Here is a 22,367-nt window from a genome sequence, read left to right as displayed (position 1 = left end):
TTCGAAACGGCGCTCGCGAGCATTTCAAATATTCAAGTTCGAACATGTTATACTGTTCGAATTCGAAGTGAACAGCCTGCTCATGTTCGTCTGCTGACAACAGATGAGATCGCTCGGATGCTGAGTGAAGAGGCTCGCGCGATCGTCCTGTCCTGACTCGGGTTGTAGCTTAAGTGCATACCAGCAGTGAAAAACATTCTTAACACGTCGATCGGTGCTGGTGCCGATAGCGCCCTTTCCATACAGTGTTTAAGTAAAAGTTGCACGTGCACAAAGCACACAGTGTCACAGTAAAGCAAGTGTTCCACCAAGTCCATTGGCCGTGCAAGGAAGGTGTGTGCGTGTGTGTTGCGATATGTGTAGCTCCATGGTGAAACACAAACGAATGGTTGGTTTTGCAGCTGAAGAAACGGAATCGGGTGTAAAGTGTTGTGATTGAAAATGATGTTAGTTTCCAGCGGGTAGCGGGTGCGTGCTTCAACAATTTGTGCAATCGTCCCCACATTCCTTCCGCCCCCCACCCCGGGACTGACGACTACCCTCATCACTTCATTCCGCTTTCGATTGGGCCATTCGCTTTGGATGTCGTGGGCAGGCCCCGCAGCATCACCAACGAAACACGTCAATCACCAACCAATGCTTGGAACAGCTTCCAGCACATTTGCTCAAAGTAAGATCTTCTCAGCCGCAGCCAAACAGCTTGTCCATTAACCAATGAAAAGCATAATATTTCCCCGTTGAAGCAATACGTACATGAATGATCGCTGAAGACTTTCCCTCTTCCTTTGCCAAAGCCCTCCAACATCCATGTTGGTGACTGTGTGTGTGCGTGAAGCCAAGAAGTCGTTCCTTGACATGTAGCCCGAGTACGAGTGTGTGTGAGTGTGTGTGCGTGGGCCTGAAGAAATGCTTTCGACGTGCCGCGTGTGTTGGTATTGGTGAAGAAAAACCGTTTGTTTATGTGAAATTGTTGGAATTCCTGAATTCCGTCCGCCTGCCCCTGAAGAAAACGACGAAGATCGCATTCGCGTGCTGCTGGTGCTGCGTGTGAAAAAGTGTCAAGCGAGCAGCGACGAAACAATAGGAACAGTGCAGCATGACTTAAACCTCCGGCCCAAGTTATATTTGAGCTTTTGATTGTTTTTGGGATTTTTCGTACGTATGTGCATTCCCGGTTCTGTTTTCCCGTAAGTGATGTGATGTGGTTCTGTTGGAGCAGCGCTGGCCAGTGTTGGTAGAATCAAGAAGGCTCGCGCATAGTTCCCGTGGTGAAGAATGCAGCATCGATCATACGGTGCCTGCCCGTTCAGCGATCGTTAAGATAATTACTTATCGCGAAGCAAATTAAGGTGCAATTGAACCAAATTTAGCCATTCTTCGAACGGCTAATGATAGGGTGCTGGTTGTGCAACAAAATGTCGAAGTAATCGATTGATCTTGCGTTGAATGTTTTTCGTGGAAAATGAATCATCGTTTCGCAACGCAATTTTTGTCACACGGAAGGATGAGCCAACGTTCGTGCCATTGCCCTGCCGGTACAGTGGAGCAACATAGTTGTGCTTGTAAATTATAGTTAATGGAGTGCACGCATCGCTTACAGTACAAGCAAATGGAATCTTTAATGGAATAAGGATACTCCCATACTAATGACCAGTGAAAAAAAAAATCTGTTGAACCGATAAAATTAATAAACGAAGATACAAAAGCACGAGCGACAAGTAGGATAGAAAGCAGGCGTCAACAAAACACAGAGTTTTAGGTGAGTTTCTTTTAATAATAAAAAAAGCAACAAACACACACACACACACACACACACACATAATTTGGGATCATCCTAGGGAAATGAAAGCACAGCCAACAAATCAATCGGTGGCCGGAAATCGATTCGCGTTTCATGGCTCACATCCGGTAGCTCCCGGTGTGGATGGATTCGTGGGCTAGCCGCGGAAACGCGACACGCGTCCCATATTCGGATAAAGTTTGATCTTTTCTATTTAGTTTCTCTGGCTCTTCGCGTGCGTATCTGCATATATGCAGCCACAAACACACGCACACATACGTTCAGGCGGCATTCGCTCTCGACGTCATCGTCATCAGCATTCGCCGTCTACCGGTATCGTTTAATTTGCATTCAATGAAATGTAAATGATGTGTGCGATCGCGGGCCTCGCACAAATTCCGATTCCGATGTTTCCCCTCCGTACCGCATCGTATACTTTGAAAATGCGAAGAAAAGTGATGTTAATAACTAACTTTCTTTCTTCACACTGTTTAATAATTACCGTTTGTTGAGACAGCAGCAGCGCGGGAACACGATCAGGCACGATCAATGATAAGCTAGAATAGCATATATATAATGGTTTTCCGTTTGAAAAAGCACATCAGAAAAGGTAGAAAAACACGTGTAAAGCGATAGCGAGTTGTGTGAGTTGTCGTTACGGTGGGTTCGTCGCTTGCAGTCCCGTTGAAATCTTTCTAAAATGTATGGCCTTTTTCACGTGGATTTTTTTTCTAAATTTAAATATAATTTCCTTTCCTGTTGATTGCTGGATTTTTTAAAATGCGATAAATTCAATGTATTTGTAACAAAAAATAAGGTACCTTAATAATAAAAGAATAATAACATTCGAATTACTGGCTTTTTTTGCACAATACTTGCAACTGTTTGTGCTCGTTCGTGGGAAGCTCTTCTGCCGTGTGCCATGGGCGTGTATCTGGCATGATTTGTAAAACATTGTTCTCAGGGCCATGCAACTGAACATGACATGCATGCAGAATTAGTTACGATACAACATCGTTATTTAAATGATTATCAAGCGCGAGCAGGCTTCCCACTTGGTAGGAAAAAGAAATGTAAAGCTTATTTAAGATATCAAACAAAAGTGTGAGAACAAGACCAGATTTGTGTTTATTATTCACACATGCAAAATGTGAATCAAATGAAATGCTTTCATTTAAATTCATTGCCTCGAAATTATTCACTCAAATACTTACTTTTACTTAAATCTTCTCTATCGTTTGCAGAACAGTATATATTAAAAAGCAACATTCGATGAATCCAATTCCGTCCTGTAACCAAACAGCAAAACACAAGATCGAGGGTACAGAAGCCACGTAATCCGTAATCCATCGAATTGATATCGCTGAAGGTAGAGCGGGAGGACAGAGAGGCAAAACGGCAAAAGATAAACCATGACGGAATTTCTGCCCCTCTGTGATGTGCTGTTCAATGTAATCTCGCTGGCCGGTTACTTCTGCGACGTTGTGTTCGATGTGGTGCTTGGCTATGCGCTGTACGAACGACAAAAGTTCGCTTACTTCGCCGCGGTCATTGTGATCGTGTCGTTCTCGCTCGTCATATCACAGGTAAGTAGTTTGTGTTTAGTGTGAGATAAATGCATTGTTGAACTTGGGAATATAATCATTTACCGTCTCACTCGTTCACAGATCGTGTCTATTCGATGGTATTTAAATAAGCGAAAAATACGCAATGCTACAGCATCGACCACCGGTCCTCCTGGCTTACAGGACGCGGAAGCGGCAGCTAACGCCCCAGGCAGCACCAGCGGCAGTCTGGAAAAGAAGAAGAAAAAACCAAACAGTCTCACCACGGCCAACGGACCGGGCGCAGGCATTGGCGCTCGAACCGACGATACGGATGAAAGGCCGACTAATGGCGGTTCCCGCAGCTCCGAGTACAGCCGCTACATCGTGCTTGCGCTACACTTTACGCAGCTCGGAGTGCTATGGCGGTACGCGAAACTGTTCGTACCGGTCGATTTGCGCCACGTCAAGCACGAGGTACGCGACCTCTGTATGCTGCGGCTTGTGCACGCATTCTGCGAAGCGGCACCAATGCTACTGCTCCAGCTGTACGTGCTCGTAACACTGCAGAGCGAGGCGCAGCTGGCGGCAACACTGAAGTTGAAGACACTCGGCCACCATCACCATCTGCCGGCCAGTACGGCGTTAGTGCAGCAAACGAATTTGGCCGAGCAGCAGCAGAAAACGTTTCGCGATCTTAACATGGTGTCGGCCACGCTGTCCCTGTTTAGCGTGTGCTGGGCACTTGCTAGCTTTAGCAAGAACGTTCGCCTCCAGAACGTGCACCGGCTCGTGCTGACATGGTTGGGAGTAATCTTTCAGTTCCTTTGGCGCTTGGGAACGGTGATATCGCGCGTCATCTCGCTCACGGTGTACGCCTCCGTGTACAGCCACTGGGTGTTTCTGGTGATAAGTAAGTGTAGAACAGAACCGATTCTTGCAGCAACTTTTAATTTACATTTTGCGTTTGTGTGCGTGTGTGTTTTTTTTTTTCAGTTCTGCACTGGTTCTCGATGTTTCTGTGGCTGATTTCACCGAAGAATGTGTTTCATGGTGAGCGTATTTCGCGGCTTAAGAAGACAACCCTTGGTGGGCTGATTGCGTTCGTGTACATCTTTGCCTACATAAATCTGCAGGAAGTGAGACATCGGCAGAAAATGGTAAGCAACTAATCAACGCTTGCTTATCATCGCTAAACGGTGGTCTGATCGAATATTGCTTCTTGCTGCAGCTTACATTCTACGTGGTCATGTTTGCGGAGAACTGTCTTCTCGTCTGTCTGTGGATGGTCGGTGTATGGCCAAACCGGCCGGAGGGATGGTATCTGGTACCCGTGTCGGTTTTATGTAGCTTTGCCGCTGGACTGTTCTTTATGGTCGTTTACTACCGCTACTTTCACGTGCGCCGTCTCGGTTACGAAGCGGGAGGGCGCATTTCCGAAAAGTGTTCCGGTCACTGTGGGACGGATGGCTGCCGCTGTCTGACCGGACACGAGAACGGCATCGATGGGGTCGGCATTAACGGTGGAGGTGGTTGTAAAGTGGGTGGCGGTATTGGCGGCGGCCTAGGAGGAGGTGGATTGCATGGTGGTGGAGGTCAAAAGTATCCCCATGCCATACCGGGTGTGTTCAACTGTCGCTTCTCGAACCCGGTGAATGCGGCGACCAAGCGAAAAAAGAAGAAACCGACCACATTTGTGCCACCGCCAAATTTGGCAATTGCTTCCCAAAACTCGGCAGGTGCTGGGGCTGCAGCAAACGATCACCAGAATGTGACCAGTCAGTTTTTACAACATCAAGCCCACCAGCCACAGCAGCAACATGCACAGCAGCAGCAACAGCAGCAGCTGCAACAACGGCAGCAACAGCATCATCAACAACAGCAACAACAGTATCTACAGCAACAACCTTTGATATCACACCAAGAGCAGCAACAGCAAGCGCAACAACAATTTCAGCAGCAGCAGCAGCAGCAACAACAACAGCAGCAACAGTATATGGGCCCAATGGCGATACCGTTCTGGAGGCGGCCACTACCGCGATCGCACACGGGTGGATCGAGTGAGAATGAAGGCAGCAGTGTTGGATCGCGGGTCAATATCCAGCAGAAGCTGCAGGAAAAGAAACAGAAGCAGCTGGCCGAGCTGAAGATCATCGAGGAGGAGATCAAGCAGGGCAAGCTGGGCGGTCCCGGCGGTACCGGTACGCTCAGCTCAGGAGACGATGGCAAAACAACGCTACCGAGGCAACCGATCCCGCGGGCTAAGAAACACATCGATCTCGATCCGATCGAGTGGCGCACATCGAGCCCTGATATGGCTGAAATCGTTGCGAACAAATCGTTTAACGATCTAAACCTGCTGCTGGCGGCCAATTTGGATGACGTGAACAGTTTGAACAAGTTTAACAGCAATTACGATCCGATCTATAACAGCTTCGGCCTGAACGGTATCAACATATCGGCGTTGGTTAATCTGAAAGGTGTCGCTGGTGGAACGGGCAGCTTGGTGGATACCGGCGGTCAATCAGCGTCCGTACCGGTGGTGGGCCCAGTGGTAGGTCCGGGCAATCGCAACATGTCACCAATATCGTCCCAAATATCAGCCACCGAAAGCAATTCGCTTACGCGCCAGGTAATGCCCCGGTCGAAGATTTTGCCCAACAACATACCGCGCAATCCGTTCGCCGAGAACTATCGGGGTAATTTTGTGAATTTGTATGCAGACGCCGCTGCCAGTACGCCAACCGGACTGATAAACGGTGCTGCGAACGGTAACGGCAATGGAGGTGGGTCAGGTGTACGGGCACCGTCTATCAGTCCTCGCACGACTGAGATTGCACAATCGAATCGGGCAATCTTGTACGATGCGCACGGGCGGCTGTATACCGATGCGAACCACCCAAGGCAAGTGTCTGGAACGTACAGCAGCACCGAGAATGCAGGTGCCGAGAATCTTCCCTTCCCGTACAATGTAGTGCCACCGCCACGCAGCAAGCTGGACAGCCGGGGCACCCCAACCACTCCGGTGCAGTCCGGATCGGCCAGCGGGAGTGCGAACAACACGAACAGTAGCAATAAGTCAGGACGTACGGCGACGACGGCAACGATGGCAGCTATTGTGGCGAGCGTTGGTGGGGCGGGAGCATCTTCAAGCGGTGCCGTTGGTGCTGGTGGTGGAGCGGCCGGTGTGATCAATAATCTTAACAATACCAAGCGCCAGAATATGCAACGTGCCAAAACGCCGGAAATACTGCTCGCACCGCACTATCTGGAGAATTCACGGATTTACTTCGACTGGGTGGCACGAGAGGCATCCAATTTTAGGTATGTTAGGCATGGCGGAACGATGATGAATAATGATCGAGGGAGAAATGCTAATATGTGTGTTTGATTCATTCACAGATTACAAGAATCGGAACGTGATCAACCGATGGAGAGCAGTGGGGATGAGAATTTGGACAATTCTGGATGTGACGATGGGCATAATGGACATCATCGGATACCTTCGGACATCGATAGTCAGGTAGGGTGCCGCATTTTTTTTAAAATAATCATGCTCTAGCCTGTTTGAATTAATATCTTGTTGTGCCCTTTTTTGCAGGTCTCATTACCCCGCTCGTACACGTTGCCTCGCGAGTTCAAGTACTATCGACGAAACAAGGGTCGGAAGGTGAAAAACGAGCATTTTATCGCCAGCACGAACAGCAGCGATGGAGACGTAGACAGTGGAGATGATAACGAATCGGAGCGACTATCGAACCTGTCGTCCAGCTCGCAACGACGGGTGAAGAACGCTACACCGTGCACGAACCTTACCAACGGACACCATGCACCTGCGCTGCAGCAACAGCAGCATCCTCAGCAGCCACTTCCCCGCCAAAGGATGAACAATCTGAACAAAGGCGTCGCTCAAAATCAGCCCTCGATCAGTGCTTCGATGGCACTGATGTATGCGGGTGGTTCGAGAGGTCAATCTCCCAGCGGCACCATGCTGCATGCAAATGGGCAAGCGATACCACCGGTTAACACCTGCCGGCAAACTCTGAATGCAACGCCGCAAAACCTGCACCAACCACCACTGCCACAGCATGCTGCTGTCGCACTATCGAACGGTTACAACTTAACAGGCGGTGGCGACCGAAGCAGTCCGGCCATGCCAGCTCTGCTTTCAGGCAATGACGGGAGTCCGGTAGGATTGCCCGGCAAACCAGGAGCCGTACATAGTTTCGATCTAATTAGTGGTGTGGAAGCAGTAGGAGCTGCACTGCCACCGTACCATGCTGGCGGAGCAGCAGGAGGAGGAGGAGGAGCGGGCAATGGTGGAGGCGTGGCACGACCAACCCGTTTCCGGATGTACGGCACCAAGAATGGGATGGTGCGACACGAAACCAAGCTCTAGGGATAACAGTACTGGCCTGTGGATGATATTATTGGTTGCATGTTTGCAACAACCCGTAGGTAGCTAATTTATTTTTCCACGTGCAACCGTGTACACCGACCGTACACTGTGGTTTTGTTTTTAAATCCTTAAATTAAAAAAAAACACTGAATGAATTTTGATTTTATTGGTCAATATGCTATATACGGTTAGGAACGAAAACGGTACGTGCTGGCTAAAATAACGTTGTGATATAATTTAAACGCGCCATCACGTCGTAACGAGCATAATGCGGCCGCATTATTAGCTACCGAAGCGGCCTTTTATTTTTGCAAAGAAAAATGAAATACTTCTGCATACAACTCAGAGACTGCCAAACGTGTTGCGTGAGGACACGGATATGTATTTTTGTTGATGAAACAAATAGCGTGCTGGGACGAGCAACTGTACATTAGAGGGGAAGATTTTAAGAGAAATTTTAACAGCATAGAGATGAGATTGTAATTTATGCGCTGAATAGGGAGATGTGTTTTAATGTTGTCGCAAATAAAAAAAAACTAAACTATTTTATTTTACTTCGGGGCTATATAAGGATTTACTTTTAAGGCCTATTATTTTGCAAATTTGATCATATTTCTGAGTTTGCTACTTAGCCACTCTTAAACACGCTCAATTTTTTGTTTAAAAATAATTCAACTGAATTTCCCTCGGTTTGAATAGTTTTGACATTAGGTTCGCCAGCTGTCAAAGTTCTCGCACATGAGCGAACCTGCTGGTCGCCGCTTGACAGCTTGAGGTTTGACAGCTTGAAGCGAAATTTGCGTCCGCCAGCCACCACAGCTCTTCTGTTTTTTCGCAATTCACAAACTCTTCACGAACTCGCAACCCCACAAACGGCGACGGACAACGGTATCGTACGTACGGGACACCGTAAGCCGGATACTGTCGTGTTCCGTCCCAGTGCGGCTTCCAACCAGCCGGGACCATCCTTCCCCACCGGTGGCGTTGGCGTGTGAGATTGTGTGTGAAACTGTGCGATTAGTGTGCCGTACGTGCGTAGAAGAAAACGGGAGTGCGTAAAGGTGTTTGGGCAAAAGAAGGGAATTGATACGGCGGTTTTACATTTCGGGTGAAATCTCTACCGTCACCAGTGCGTGTGTGTGTGAGTGGTTGCTGCACGCGTGAAGAAAGTGCCGGCTGATCCCTTTCCGCATCCGGGCACGGTTCGTTACCGTGGTACCGTGGCGGTGAAGTACGGTCGAGGCAGTTCCATTCCGTCCTACGCAGTTGGAGAGCGACGCAGCAGCGAGGGCAAAGCTGCGAATCATCATTACCATCAGCGCAACACACACTAGCTCCTCTGTCCGGCCGAGAAATGGCGGAGAAAGCAGCAGTCACAGCAGCCGTTCCGGTATCGCTATCGCCAGCGGTGGCCGTCCCTGCACCAACGACAGAAGCAGCACCAGCAGTGGCAGCACCAGCATCACCAGCAGTTGCAGCAGTGGCAACTACGCCGCCAGCTCAACAGAAGCTATCGGAATCGGACGATTTTACGGATAACTCGGCAGAAGTAAGTGCACCCCAAAAACCGGTCGTCAGGAAACAATGATTGCCCTGGTAACCTGCTAGCGAAACGAAACATGGTTTCTGATTGTGTAGAGTAATGGTTTAATAGAAGGCTGCGAATTAATGGAAGAAGGGTGGGTGGGAAAACTACTGCCAAAGCAGGCAGATTGCACAACAGTATAAACAAACTTGACCTTTTTTTTTTTTTGCACGGTTCCTGTCCGTGGGCAGAAATGCAAGATGCAACATTTGTATGGCCAAATAATACTCGCGTGCGCGAGGAAGAAGCGGTGTTAAGGGCAGTTCAGGGGCATGCTATTATGCGTTCCAATGTGTGACCTCTTGTATCTCCCCAAAACACTTCAGATGATGTGGGAATTGAAAGCGGCTTCACGCTGACCACTGATTTTCTGCGATTGCGACCTTTTTAATTTTCCTACCATTTCGCTATGCTGCCTGTATTGATCACTTGTTGGATTTTTAAAAAGTTTGAACAATCATCCACTGAAAGCTTGTGTATCAATACTCCATATTGTTTTTTATAGTTGATTGAATATGCATTTAATGTGATAAAACGGTCCGCTTCACCTGAGCGCGGCACGGTGCTTACGCTGATCAAGCTGCGCTTTGGAAAATTAGAAAATTCACCCTTGCCTGAAGGGTGGCACGGCTGGAAAGCGAAGTGAATTGGGGTGTTGTTAACGGTGCAATTAATTCGATTCGGCACCCAATTCCTTGGCGATTGCCGCCTGTCCAGGCCGGATAAATTGGGTGGAGCAAAGTCAGAGACATAAAAAGAAACAGTCTTTGCAATCTGTTGCCATCCACACTCCGCACACGATCGCCTTGGAACGGAAATGCACGGAAGGTGAAAATACTGAAATTTCTCCTTTCATGTGGCAGGGTACAGGAGAAGAAAAAGCGTCAAATGGTAGCGTCGCGCAGCACAGAGCTGGTTGCTTCCTCTGGCGTGAGATGCGATGCGTGTGTGCGCTGGATGCCAATTGGCAAACGGTTTTTCTTTCGTGGAAATTGATATGCAGCAGCAGTAGGTTGCAGTAGCTGGGAGTAGTGAAAGGCGCACGAGAGAGCGCGCTGGTAGCTTTAAGCCGGCGCCGATGCGTTTACATGCTTGAACGGGTGGAGACCCAACGGAGGACAGTGCGGCATGGCGCTGTTTTGGCCACCAACGCGATCATGTGTTCGCAACAATATCAACCCTTTCGCGGCCATTGTTCGCTGACGGAACGTGTGTGTGTGTGTGTGCACTACGCGGGAGATATATAGCACAGCCGAAGGAATATAGTGCAAGCTGAGGAGATCGCTCGTTCGCATGGTTGATCTAAACCGATCACGAGCTACGCTTGCTTGGTTTTTTCATTCGCTTTTCTGCACCTTGCTTGCTGCTGTGCGTCTCTGTTGCGCCGGCGCTAACGATTGCACATTCCGGGAAATCAAACGGGGACCGATCGGCGAAGGGGCGGGAAGGGTGTTTGCAGCCAATTAGGTTACCACGCTTTTCCATTTCCATCGCACCTGATGGGCTTTTCTTTTTAGGGCAGAGTTTTCAATTTTGGAGCCTGATTTTGAAAAAAAAAGCAAAACATATGGGTAAGATGCGTGTGGCACATGAGTATGCAGGAATTTGAAATATAAATATCAGGGGCAGGAATTGGGGCGGTTCTATAGTAGCAGCCTTAGCGGCGCCGGTTTCCAAACTGCACAGGACTGGAGATCGAATCCCGTCCGGATTCGCCTCCGGAAAAGGACTAAAAGCAGGTCAAGACAAGTCACAACAGAGTCAAACCTACTCTCGAACGCAACTAAGATGTTCATTAGTAGTGTCGAATCAAAAAAGGTATTATCATTGGGGAGAGCTTACAAAAAGGGGGCGGTCGGGTGGCCGAGGCGATAACGGCGCCGGTCTTCACACGGCAGGACCGGGGTTCAAATCCCATCCAGACCCGCCTCCCCGTACGCAGGGCTGACTACTTTGCTACGGGTAAAATCAAGTCACAGAAAGCCAGAAATGGCAGGCCGAGACCTCTCGAGGTTGTAGTGCCAATGAAGAAGAAGAAGAAGAGCTTACAAAAAGAGCCACAATGTATGTCAGGATCTGAATGGACTCACAGCAGATATTTTCCAAGGTCTGCTTCGCCTATGAGTCTTCTGTGGTCCATTCTAGCGTTAGATTAAAGTGAAGAGAAGATTGCCCTTTTATCTGGCTTAGACCCCCACTCTAACAAGCAGGAAAATTCGTTTCGTGAATCTAAAATGGAAAATTTTAGTCAAAGAAAAAAAAACTGTCACCTTCTATATCCAGCTTCTAAACGGAGCATATGCTCACTCCCCCGCTCCTTTTTGCAGAACACAAAAGAGGCAAACCAGGAGGACACGTCGCAGCAAAGCGGGCTGGCGACGGTCGAGTCCGAGTACGACACGGCCTCAGATTCACCGTCGGACGGTGGAGAGGAGGAAGACGAGGAGGAAGATTATGAAGACGAGGAAAGTGGAGGTGAGGAGGAGGAGGAAGACGATGAGGATGACGATGGTTCGGATGGTACGGACGACGATGGCACGGAGGAGGAAGAAGACGAAGACGATGTGATCGAGGTGTTGGAGCGCCAGAGCGGTGACGGCCAGGAACAGGATTCGGAGAGCCGTCGAAAGGTGGACGACGATGAAGATCGCAGCAACCCGCAGTACATCCCGAAGAAGGGCACGTTTTACGAGCATGACGATCGTACGGCCGAAGACGACCTGGACGATTCGGGGTTGGATGGGGACGAGCAGCGCTCGAAGCGCAATGACGACGGGCTTGGCGATGGGATGGGTGATTCGCATGGTGGTGGCGGCGGTGGCCCCGGTAGTGGTGGAGGTGGCGGAGGCGGTGGACTCGGCGCTCCCGGGATGTATGGTGGTGAGCGTCGCGGCTCGGAGAAGGGTGGAAGTGGACCGGGTGCAAAAGGCACGAAGAAATGGCAGGCGTCAACCGATCGATGGACACACGATCGGTTTGACGAGAGTGAGCAAGCGCCCAAATCGCAGGCGGAACTCGTTTTCGCGTACGGGTACGATATACGAAGTGAGGACGGTCCACCGAAGGCGCGCAGGAAGCGTCGTTATGCGCGCGGGCCGAACCGATACACGCGCAACTGGGAGGACGAGGATGCGTACCAGAAGTCGTCGAACGCGGAACATCACCAGCGCCATAAGAAGGTTCCACGACCGGAAGAGTTTCCCGAGCTGGGTGGTGCGAATGGGAAGAGTGGACGGGCAACGGGCCGGGGACGCAATGGGCAGAAGAGTGGCAGCTCGGTAGCGGGTGGGCCGGACCAGCGAAGGCAGTCTGGAGCAACGGATGGCGGTCGAACTAGATCGTCGGATGTGCGTCGATCGGGCGGTCAAGATCGATCCATGGGTCGATCGGAGAGAGTGCGGTCGGGTGATTGGGGCAGTGCGGCGGGTGGAGATCGTGAGAGAGATTCGGATCGGGGTGCAGATTGGGATCGGTCGGAGTACGGTGGTAGTGGTGGTGGTTCGCTTCGGTATCGCAATGAAGATCGCGGATCACGTAACAACTATCACAATAAGGAGAACAAGCTGAGCGGCGCGAGGAACAGTAAGGAGAAGGATTACAAGGTGATCAACTCGTTACAGTTCAAAAATCAAGCCAGGAACAAAAACATGGAGGGTGGCCCAGGTGGTAATGGTGGTGCGTCCGTTGCCGGACCAATGCCTGGTTCGGGCGCGAGTTCAGGACTACCCGACGGTAATCCTGGTGCAGCTCCCATGATGCACAGTAACAGTGCCGGTGCACTTTCGGGCAGCAGTAATAGCAACAAGATGAACAATCATGGCACGGTGCAGCAGCAGCACAACAGTTCCAACAGTCCCAATGCCGGTGGTGTGGCGAACGATCGTATTCATCATGTGGAACAGAACCAGCAGCAGGGTAGAATGATGAATGTAGTAACCACTTCGGCTTCGCTTGGGTCTGTTCCTTCGTCCGGTGCACAGCAACACTACGGACACCATGCGTCATCCATGGGACAGATGCAGCAGCAACAGCATTCGAACCAGCAGCAAATGCAACAACCACAACCGCAACAACCAACGCAAAAGCTGAAACAAGGCTACCTGGAGGAAGATCATTCAAAGTACGCAGTTCCTTTGTATGCCGGATCGTCCGCAATGGATCGAATGCCGCCGAATGTGGCATCCGGAGCGGGCGCACCAGCTGTTGGCAATCTTCCGATGAATCAGCGATCTCAAATCTCACCACGAGCAATCGTAGCGCAAACCCCTCCATCGGCGCCGTCAGAGCAAGTGTCTTCAGATCGTATGGCTGTGCAAATGGAGTACCAGTCAATACAGGGAGCTGGCGTGCCTCAGGGTTACGGTGGTCAGCAACGTTCGCTAGCGGTTCAACAGCAGCAGCAGCAACAGGTGTCAAATCAAATGCAACATCAGCAGCAACAACCGATGCTGCAAACGGAGGTACCTCGCAACACGAAACGCTACTCGACTCAGCGACAACGGTCTGCTATGGAAAGTGCTGCCAATGCTAGCGCGTTGCAAGCTCAGCAACAACAGCAGCAACAGCAAGCGGCAGCTGCAGCAGCAGCTGCTGCAGCCTCCATGCATGAACAGCAGCAGATGCTGCAGCATCAGCAATTGTTGCGACATCAGCACGAACAGCTGGCGCAACAGAGCAAACAGAAGCAGGTCTACTCCCAACAGCAGCTCCCCCCGTCAGGACCAACTCCCGGAGGACTCCCAATGACACTGCAAGCCGCCGATTATCATGGAGCCGTCAACAAAGCTCCTCCCCCGGCTCAGGGCGCACCGGGAGGGCAAAATCCAGCGCAGGTGCAGTACCATCAGCCGACCGCTATCTACTACACGTCGGCCGGTGGTGCCGGTGGACCACCTCCGGGTGAGTACGTAACGGCAGCTGCACCCGGTGGTCAGCCGCAGCAACAACCACCGCAACCACCCACTCAGGCACCGCCACCTCCCCAAGCACAGTACGCACCTCCACCCTACGCCACGCAGGGACCTCCACCGCAACCGCCACAAGCAGCCTCCTACCTGCAGGGCCCAGTGTCGGCCCCCAGTGCCTACCTGCCAGCGCCCCAGCCTGCCAGTGTTCCTACCGTTCCACAGCCACCGTCCGGTGTGCCTGGCGGGGCGCCCCCACCTCCGATGAACTTTGTGCCCGCCCTAGGCCCACCTCCAACGGCCCCTGCACCGGGCGTCAGTCCGGGACAATATTCGGGACCGGGCGCGTATACTACCGGGTTTCAGACCGGGTACGCACCAGCCATCGGTGTTGTGCCGCAAGCCGTGCCGGGTGGTCCACCACCACCACCGGTCGTTGCCGGGCCACCGACCGGCGGACCCGGCGGTCCACCCCCGACGGCTCTGTATCAATCGTCCGGTGGCATCACGTACTACGCACCCCAGACGCAAACGCAGGCACCAAGGCCACTGCCTACCGGGCGAAGACCAACAGCCGCTATACCGATTCTGGCACCTCCGGACCGGAAGCCTGCTGGTGGCAGCACTGCAGCAAGCGCCGGTGCAAACAAAACGTCCAGCAGCACACGCCCAGCTGCAGGCGAATCGAACGAAGCAGCGGACGTTGGTACGGGTGTTGCGAGCAATGCGGAAGCCTCCGGTGGTACCGGGACGACGGTCGATAGTGGCGAAAACATCGATCACATTCTGGACAACATGTTTGTTCAGCGCCCCCAGTACCAGCCACCGTCGCGGAAGAGTCCGTCACCGGCACTGGCACCTACCGCTACCGGTCAGCAGCAACCACAACAACCTCAGCAGGGTTCGCTCCCGCCGGGTACTGAAACAGCTAACGGTGCCGCGGAGCTACGCAGCGACAGCGGTTCCACTGGAGCAACCGATGGACAAGAATCGATGGATAACATTGGAGAATCTGTCAAGGTGAATATGGCGATTGCTGTCCCAGAATCGGTACAAGCGTATGCTTACATCCTCTTTCTTCTTCCAGAAAATGTCCATTCAAGACACCGATAAACTGTCCCTTGCTTCCGGCAGCTTAACGGTGGAAGGTAAAGAAGCTGCGGCCGGTATCATCGAAACGAGCGCGCCCGCTCAGCCAGTTGAATGACGATACTAAAAACCAGCGCCAGCGCTGCGGACTGTAGCTGCTTTTAATGCATAAGTTTGTTGCTTGCCAGAGGCGCTATAATTTACAGGATGAAAGATAAGCACTGGAAGAGGGGGTTTGTATGTGTTTGCATGTGGGAATACTGCAGCAAGCATTGTACTTCCTTTTTGTTTGGAGTAATGCTTGCTGAAGCTAGGTTCGAGCTTGCAAACATTGTACTATTATTTTTGAATATTGAACAGTTTCATGTATTGTGTTTCAGCTGAATTTAGCCCCTGTTAAATTGCTGAAACAAAACTCTTATCATATCATGAACATTTGGAGATCTTATTTGCAACAATGGCATGGTGTAGTTGAACCAGCCTTGCCAACGGAATGGCACGGAATTTGCCCACTAGAGTTTATTGTGCGATGCTGCATTCGCGTAAACATATTTATCTTCCAGCCCTTCGCGTCCATTTTATTAGAGGCGTATTAAAGATTGTAAAAAAATGCAATTGGAACGTTGAAAAAATTGAATTGGAAAGCAGGTGGAATAACACGAGCTACATTAAGATAAGCAATTGTGTATAGAGAACTACAGAAAGGTTGGCAACTACCAAACAGTCACCTACTAAACAGCAACAGGATGCTAGACAAAGGAACAGCAAAGGAAAACTCGGGAAAATCGTAATCAATACACCACTCTCTATTTTCCTGTATTTTTTTTTTGCTGGAGAATCCTCTTCATACAAGCAATACGATTTCATCATGCCAAGGAGCTAAGCATAGCATAGGATTGCTACGGTGGTGGCGTGGCACAGAATGTTTCAAATGATTGTATTTATAAAACTACGCAATCGTGCGGAACCACGATTTCGGCATGTAAGTGTGAGTGTGTATGTAGTGGCAGCGAAGCGAAAGCCCCAAGAGTTCGAAGTAAAAGCAGGAAAACATATAAAGTCATTATTTAGGAATGGAAATAAAGCGAAAACAACACCGAAATTAATCGATCAAAATAAGCAATACGCGAACAACGAACCGAGCGAGGGTAGTGATTTCCTTCTTTATCGTCAGTGAACGTATGCAAATTAACTATATGATATGTATTGTTTTGTTATATTTCAGCCACAAAGCGATTCAATTTGACTAGTGTGTGCCCTCAGCTGTGACGGTGGTGTGTAAACTGTGCCTTGTCGGCCAATATCTTACGCAGTGTGTCCTCCCGCTGGCGAAGCCGCCGGTGCAGTTGTTCCTGTTCCTGCTGGAAGCGCTGCTGCTGGGTTTGTAGCTGCAGTTCGCGCTGCTGGAGTTGCTCTTGAAGCGCGCGAATGTTTCGCCAAGCGTCCTGCAGTTGATCTTTGCGCTGGTCGGATCCTTTACCCCAGGTGATCATGGTTTTGAGCCGTTGCTTTAGAATTTCTTTCGATTGTCGGGTGCGCTCGAGCGTTTGCTTCAGTGTTGCATTCTTTCCCATGAGGATTCTGCAACGGATGGGTAACGTGTGTGTTACAGGGACTGTAAACAAAAAGTGCCCGACGGAAGAGAGGAAAACTCACTCATTGATTTCCTTTTGTCGCTCGAAGATATGTTGCTGTTGCTGATAATCTTGTCGCAGTTGTTCCAGCTCGGCTGACTTTTGCTGAAAGTCGGCTTTGATTGTTTCCGTTTCCTTTGCTGATCGTGAACGTTCGTTGTGGTGCTGCAAGCGTAGTTCTTCTAGCAGCCTGTAAGCAATAGGACCAGTTAGGAATGTGAAAGATGCTCGGTGTGAATGGGGTTCGCATCGATACATACTTCTGACATTCCTTTAAGCTATCCGCCACCACTTCTGGGTTTTGGTTAAGATGCCGTAGTGAAGTAAGCTCACCCTTGGCTCGCGAGTATGCCTCCTGAAGTCGTTCAATATCCAAATTTTGCGCTTGTACTGAAACCAACAAAAAAAAAAAGAATCCTTTCAATAACTTCCTGTTTGAAAGACATAATTAAAACACCCTACCTTTCTGCTCGTAACATTTTAACACCTCCACCAATTTCTCTTTGGCCAGATCGGCACGCTTTCCCTGCACTTCCGCCTTGCTTCGCAACACGTCCACCTGGGCCTGCAGCCGTGCCTTTTCCGTTGCCCATCCCGTCTGTCCCGCACGCACCTCATCCGCCAGCTTTTGCAGCGCTTCGTTCTCTTCCAGCACTTTTTTCAGCTTGCCAGTAAAGCTAGCCAGCTCCGATTCGTACTGCTGCACCAGTTCCGTTTTCTCCGCGATCGCTTCCTCGTACGCGTTTAGCAGCGGACCGATCGTGTGCGAATTGACCGGTCCCCAGTTCAGATTGTCCTTTGCCCCCCCGTACGTACTGTCGACGAAATCAAGCTTCGGTATGCTGGTCTTACCGTCCCGTATCGTGTCCTGATACCGCTCGATCTGTACATTCAGCCGGTACACTAGAATCTTCATCATTTTCACATCGTTCCGTAGGTCGGAATTTTCTTTCACCAGCTGGGACCGTTCCGCGTCGGACGATGCGCAACGATCGCAGCTCCTTGCCTGTATTGTTTCGAGCGTGCGAAGGTTTTGAACAGCTTGCTGATATTCCTTTTGCAGCTTTTCATGCTCCACCGCGAACTGATTGTTGCACTCAAACACTGCGGTGAGTTTTTTGATTAATTTCGCAATCTGTTGATCCTTCAGGTGGATTATCTTGTCCGCGCTTTGCCCGGCGTGTGGCTTGGAAATTTGATCCTCGTCGGAATCGGATGCCGAAGCAATGTCGGCAGCCGTTAGATCGTCCACGCTTTTGCTACGGTTCACGACCGTCCCGGAATGCGTCAGTATGGCTCCATGGGCTCGTGCTGTCCGTTGCCCGCGACGCTTGTGGAATTTTTTGCCAGGCACGAACCCGCCATCCCGATTGTGGATGGTGTCCGCTGGCATGTGGTAAAAGTCACCCATCGGATCTGTCGCACCGGAAGACGATGATAGGTCGGATTGGCCGGCAAAGAGCTGCGATACTATACGGAAAACGGGCTCTACGTTGTGACGTTTCGGCAGTCGGGAGCACATGTTCCGTTCGTGTTCATTGTGTGGGAAAACATTTTAAATTGCTGGAAAGAAACCGACGGGAAGGGGGAAGTCGTAAAGCTAAACAAATCAATCATTCCAGTTAGTATCCTTGACCTACAAAGTAATGCATAAAATATATGTTTAACGTTTACAGCTATGTAAGCCAGATTTAGCTTGCCAATTACGGAGGCCTAACGGAAAAAATATTTCGGAAAAGGCTTGTTTTTATTAAAAACAAAACAGAATAGAAGGACTTCATTATCCTCAAATTTGGGTTGTATGAAATTTGTTACCCAAACCGAAAGTAGGTCGCCTTCGGTGTGGGCGAACTGCATGCTATGGCCGCAAAAACACAAGAACAGCACCTTCTACTTACCCCAAACCACCGGGGAAACACCCCTGACAACATCCAGCAACCAACAGCAAACAACAAAAAAAGAGAAACAATCACTTCATTTGCATACGCGGGAAAAACGATAATCTATACACATTGCCACTACCGACACTAGGCTGATATCGATGGAAAATGCCTTAACGAACGGTGGAAAATTAACTGCACCCTGCGTTGGCGCGTGTTTCATAGTAGAAAGTGTGGAAATTCGTCGCGTAAAGTTCGGTTAGTTACAATTGTCAGCAGCAAATAAACAAACAAACAAAGTGGCCCGGTTGCGATGGGAGACCAATCGGCCGCATCCGCAAACGGAACAACTCCCTGCAACCAGGGCCGGTTCGAGCAGTTATCGAGCGAACCCGGGTGAAATATTTCATCCACGTGCGCACTGTGTCGGTTTGAATTGGAATTTACGAGAATAATTACAGTGTGAAATGTAAGTGAAGTTCTTTAGAAAATGGATTATTTTAATTAAAGTTTAGCTATATTCTAGCTTAGACAAAACCAAAGCGTTACTTAAATCACTTTGAAACGAATTGTGTAACTTTAATTTCAAACCAGCACCCGCTTGAAATATTTCACCCACCTTTCACACCGCATGTTGATTGGGTAGACTTCGGGTCGTGTGTGTTTTTTTTTAGAACGAAACTAACACCGTCTCACCCATTTTCCGTACAACGGCGTATGAAACGCACGCACACACACGCAAACTGCGGCACAGGCCGTCGATTCTCTGCACCGTTTGACAGTATGCCTTGGGTTTTTGATACGAGCGACTGCCTGTATCATCCGTACACAGCACACGCAAAGCCCAGAAGGGAACCGTACTTTTGATCCAATATTGATAAACCGAAAAATCTGGAATCGTGCACGGGTACGTTGCGGCGAAGGTGATTTGAAGCAAGGCGTGCAAAAGCTTCTTTTCTCGCCGTGAAAACAACGCTAGCTCTCGTGAAACAAAAAGTAGTTCGGATCGTTTGATAAGATTGCACCGCGTTCTGCTGTACAGCGTTCCGTGTGCTGTATGGGGGGGTTTCCGTATGGTTGTGGCGTGTGTTTGCCGATAGGGAAATAATGAAACCGTGCAGCGTAGTTCGGAGAATTATCGTAAAATGTGGTGAAATTGTGTAGTGGAAGGTGTTTCCTTTCTTTTTTTTGCCATTCGGTTGTTGCAAATCCGGTGAGTGAACGTGTGCTCGGGAGGTGTTCTGCATGCTGCAAAGAAAACCCTACACACATCCAAGCTGTCCATGATGGAGCTGGATATGGGTGTCTGGAAATGTTCAATTTAGTGGATTAAACCCGCTCGTTTTTTGGCTTCTAAATGCACAGCGCAAAGGTGTAACATATTTCCGACGCTCAATGGTGGAAACCGGCGTAAAGCCACACACGAAAATGGGTATAAAACGCGAAGAAACCGGAGCGAGCTAGAACGAATAGCCGATGTTGGATCTGATTATTGATTTTCTGTGAATTTTCTCTCACTCTCCTGCGGTGCGTGGCTTTTCTACCGTTTCCACACGGTGCGGGTGGATGTATGTGTGCGCTAGTGTGAAAAAAGGTACCGGACTGGAGTAGAATGAGGCGATGTCGGTACAATGCAATTGGCGCAATGCTGTTCTCCAGCTAATAATAGTGGTGGTGGTGGTGGTAGAGAAAAGAAGAGGATGCGCTCCAGGAGAATTGTAGCGCGTGTAACCATTGTTTCTTCCACGTATTGTTGGCCGCGTGTGTATGAGTAGGATGCTGCGAGTGATAACGACGAAAGAGAGGGGGATTGTGATAAGAGATAAGAGAAACGAAAGCGTGTAGTAGTAGCTGTCAGATGCGGGGAGGTTTGCACGTGTTGACAGTTGCACTGACTGATGTCAGGAGGTGTTTGCGGTTTGTGCGTAAAATGGAGTTGAAACTGGTTCGTCGTTGCTAGTGGCAACGTTTAGTGGTCGCAAACAATCGCTCCCCTTATCACGGTAAGTGTGAAGCATGGGAAAATAATATTAATTTGCCAAGCGTTTGTTTATGTTTCTTCTAGCGTTTTACACATCTTTTAGAGGATTCCGGCAATCATTTTTAATACAGAAACTACGTACACGTGAGAGAACGTGAGGATATCTGAATATCCTACTCTTAGATGAATCTATAACTAGAGAGCTGTTGTCGATAAATATCGAACGACGAACGACAGACATCTCCGTTGTTTAGATTTACCAAAAGTAAACCATAAACATCTTTCATATCTTTGCCCTCTAATCGGTGCCTTTAGGATGTATCGAAAGAAGAAGACAATTGAGGTACTGCCTGTTTAAAGAATAAGACATCTTGGGCTTGTAGTGTCTTCCAATCCTATATCCCCCGGACATTCTGTAGGATGCATCAATGCTATTGCTCCTTTTCAGTTTGGCACTCAAACGTCTCTTGCTTCTATGTGGACGGGCTCAAAAGAACTTACGAGGCTACATTGTTCGGTGCCATTCTCATTACATGATCAGCTCACCGGAATCCGGTGAATTTAATTGGTTACGCATTGGTGAGACATACTGGGCCAAAAAATTTTCTGAGAATGTTTCTCTGGAACGCTGCTAAGAGGGTTTTCTTCAATTTTGGTTAAAGTCCATGTTTCAGAAGCGTTTGCGTAATGAGGCTATAAATATCCCACAGAAATGCCATGTATTTTATGTCCAGTTTTCTCTCCAGACCAAGTATGATCAGATAGCAGCCAGTACCCATGATCATAATCCCAACAACTAAGTAGTTGTCCCCACTGTCTTTTTCATCTAAGATAGGTAAAGATTTGGACGACTTCAAAGGTTTTCTTAGTAATTCCCATCTAAACTAAGGGACTAAGGGATTGTTTAATAAACTGCGAGTCACCTTGTTCTCCGACACTTTAAATTCGGATGGCATCTGGAGGCGCCCTCCATTAGTTGGCTTCATTGACTTAGTTCTCTCGGAACTGGGGAGTTAGTCCTGCACATCTCGGAAGGGCATTTCGGATAGGGTTTAATGCCAGTCCCATTTGAAGCGAATGGAATTCCCAAATTAGTTCTTAGATTTTGAGATTCCCGAAAGGATTAAATCTCACGAATCAGCTTAATATTAAGCTTAAACCCCTGAAATGAAGGTCTCCGCACTTAAAAAAAATACAAACCAACTTGATTCATTTTGAAGTGCAATTCATCGCGTAATTGAATCAAATGAATACACAGCCCTTTCGCTTTACTCGCCCTACGATACGAGCGTGCACACAAGATACACATTTTATAAATCACCAGTGCCAGTGCCCTTTTGGTCATGTGGAGCCGGTGAGTTAGAAAGCAGCGAGTAAACGAGAGCAGAATTCTCTCCCATCGAACCCGGCAAACCCGGCCGGTATACGAACGCAACGTCAAACTGTGGTGTAAAACCCCGGAGAGCAGCACTAGTTCTACGGGTGTGCGCGTGTGTTTTGTTTGTAATCAGCTTGTTTTTCTGGACGAGTGGTGGTGGGTAATGGGCGGTGGGGAGGCCTATTGCGCCCTC

At 49.3% G+C, this 22,367-nt stretch overlaps 3 protein-coding genes across 11 annotated transcripts in view; 2 read left to right on the top strand and 1 right to left on the bottom strand.

The window, feature by feature from the left end:
* The first annotated feature begins 102 nt into the window (after positions 1–102).
* On the top strand, positions 103–16,439 carry LOC118506308. The gene is made up of 10 exons (XM_036043257.1): positions 103–1,759; positions 3,025–3,366; positions 3,448–4,237; positions 4,321–4,484; positions 4,556–6,648; positions 6,727–6,847; positions 6,926–7,716; positions 8,903–9,272; positions 11,636–15,232; positions 15,300–16,439. The coding sequence occupies exons 2-10, from the start codon at positions 3,193–3,195 to the stop codon at positions 15,417–15,419; spliced, it is 8,220 nt and encodes a 2,739-aa protein (XP_035899150.1). The 5' UTR covers positions 103–1,759; positions 3,025–3,192; the 3' UTR covers positions 15,420–16,439.
* LOC118507264 (protein Cep89 homolog) lies at positions 16,439–19,151 on the bottom strand. 2 transcript variants are annotated; one of them, XM_036045554.1, is made up of 5 exons: positions 18,834–19,151; positions 17,398–18,535; positions 17,196–17,325; positions 16,958–17,125; positions 16,439–16,882 (listed from the first exon to the last, which is right to left on the bottom strand). In XM_036045554.1, the coding sequence occupies exons 2-5, from the start codon at positions 18,455–18,457 to the stop codon at positions 16,561–16,563; spliced, it is 1,680 nt and encodes a 559-aa protein (XP_035901447.1). In that variant the 5' UTR covers positions 18,458–18,535; positions 18,834–19,151; the 3' UTR covers positions 16,439–16,560. The 2 variants fall into 2 exon arrangements, with proteins under 2 accessions (XP_035901447.1, XP_035901449.1); XM_036045556.1 differs by having other exon boundaries at positions 17,398–18,498.
* Positions 19,152–19,607: 456 nt separating this feature from the next.
* The window catches only part of LOC118507230 (microtubule-actin cross-linking factor 1), a 181,242-nt gene continuing 178,482 nt past the window's right edge, over positions 19,608–22,367 (top strand). For 3 of the 8 annotated variants that reach the window (XM_036045454.1, XM_036045457.1, XM_036045452.1), the window contains exon 1: positions 19,608–20,028. The gene's annotated coding sequence lies outside the window, so the exon portion shown is untranslated. The remainder of the gene's footprint in view (positions 20,029–22,367) is intronic. The other 5 variants (XM_036045466.1, XM_036045465.1, XM_036045464.1 and 2 more) reach the window with 3 other exon arrangements.

This window comes from Anopheles stephensi, chromosome 2 (genome assembly GCF_013141755.1).
Source record: "Anopheles stephensi strain Indian chromosome 2, UCI_ANSTEP_V1.0, whole genome shotgun sequence".
NCBI classification, from domain to species: Eukaryota; Metazoa; Arthropoda; class Insecta; order Diptera; family Culicidae; genus Anopheles; species Anopheles stephensi.
Note: the sequence above shows the minus strand (reverse complement) of the source record. Positions and strands in the feature narration are given on the sequence as shown.

Excerpts from the sequence above, each read along its gene's own strand:
- LOC118507264 (XM_036045554.1), bottom strand. The coding sequence starts at position 18,457 with ATGTGCTCCCGACTGCCGAAACGTCACAACGTAGAGCCCGTTTTCCGT. Across the intron at positions 17,326-17,397 it reads AAAATGTTACGAGCAGAAAG|TACAAGCGCAAAATTTGGAT; the intron begins GTAGGGTGTTTT and ends TGTTGGTTTCAG. Across the intron at positions 16,883-16,957 it reads CGACAAAAGGAAATCAATGA|AATCCTCATGGGAAAGAATG; the intron begins GTGAGTTTTCCT and ends CATCCGTTGCAG.
- LOC118506308 (XM_036043257.1), top strand. The coding sequence starts at position 3,193 with ATGACGGAATTTCTGCCCCTCTGTGATGTGCTGTTCAATGTAATCTCG. Across the intron at positions 6,848-6,925 it reads CTTCGGACATCGATAGTCAG|GTCTCATTACCCCGCTCGTA; the intron begins GTAGGGTGCCGC and ends CCTTTTTTGCAG. Across the intron at positions 15,233-15,299 it reads ACATTGGAGAATCTGTCAAG|AAAATGTCCATTCAAGACAC; the intron begins GTGAATATGGCG and ends TTCTTCTTCCAG.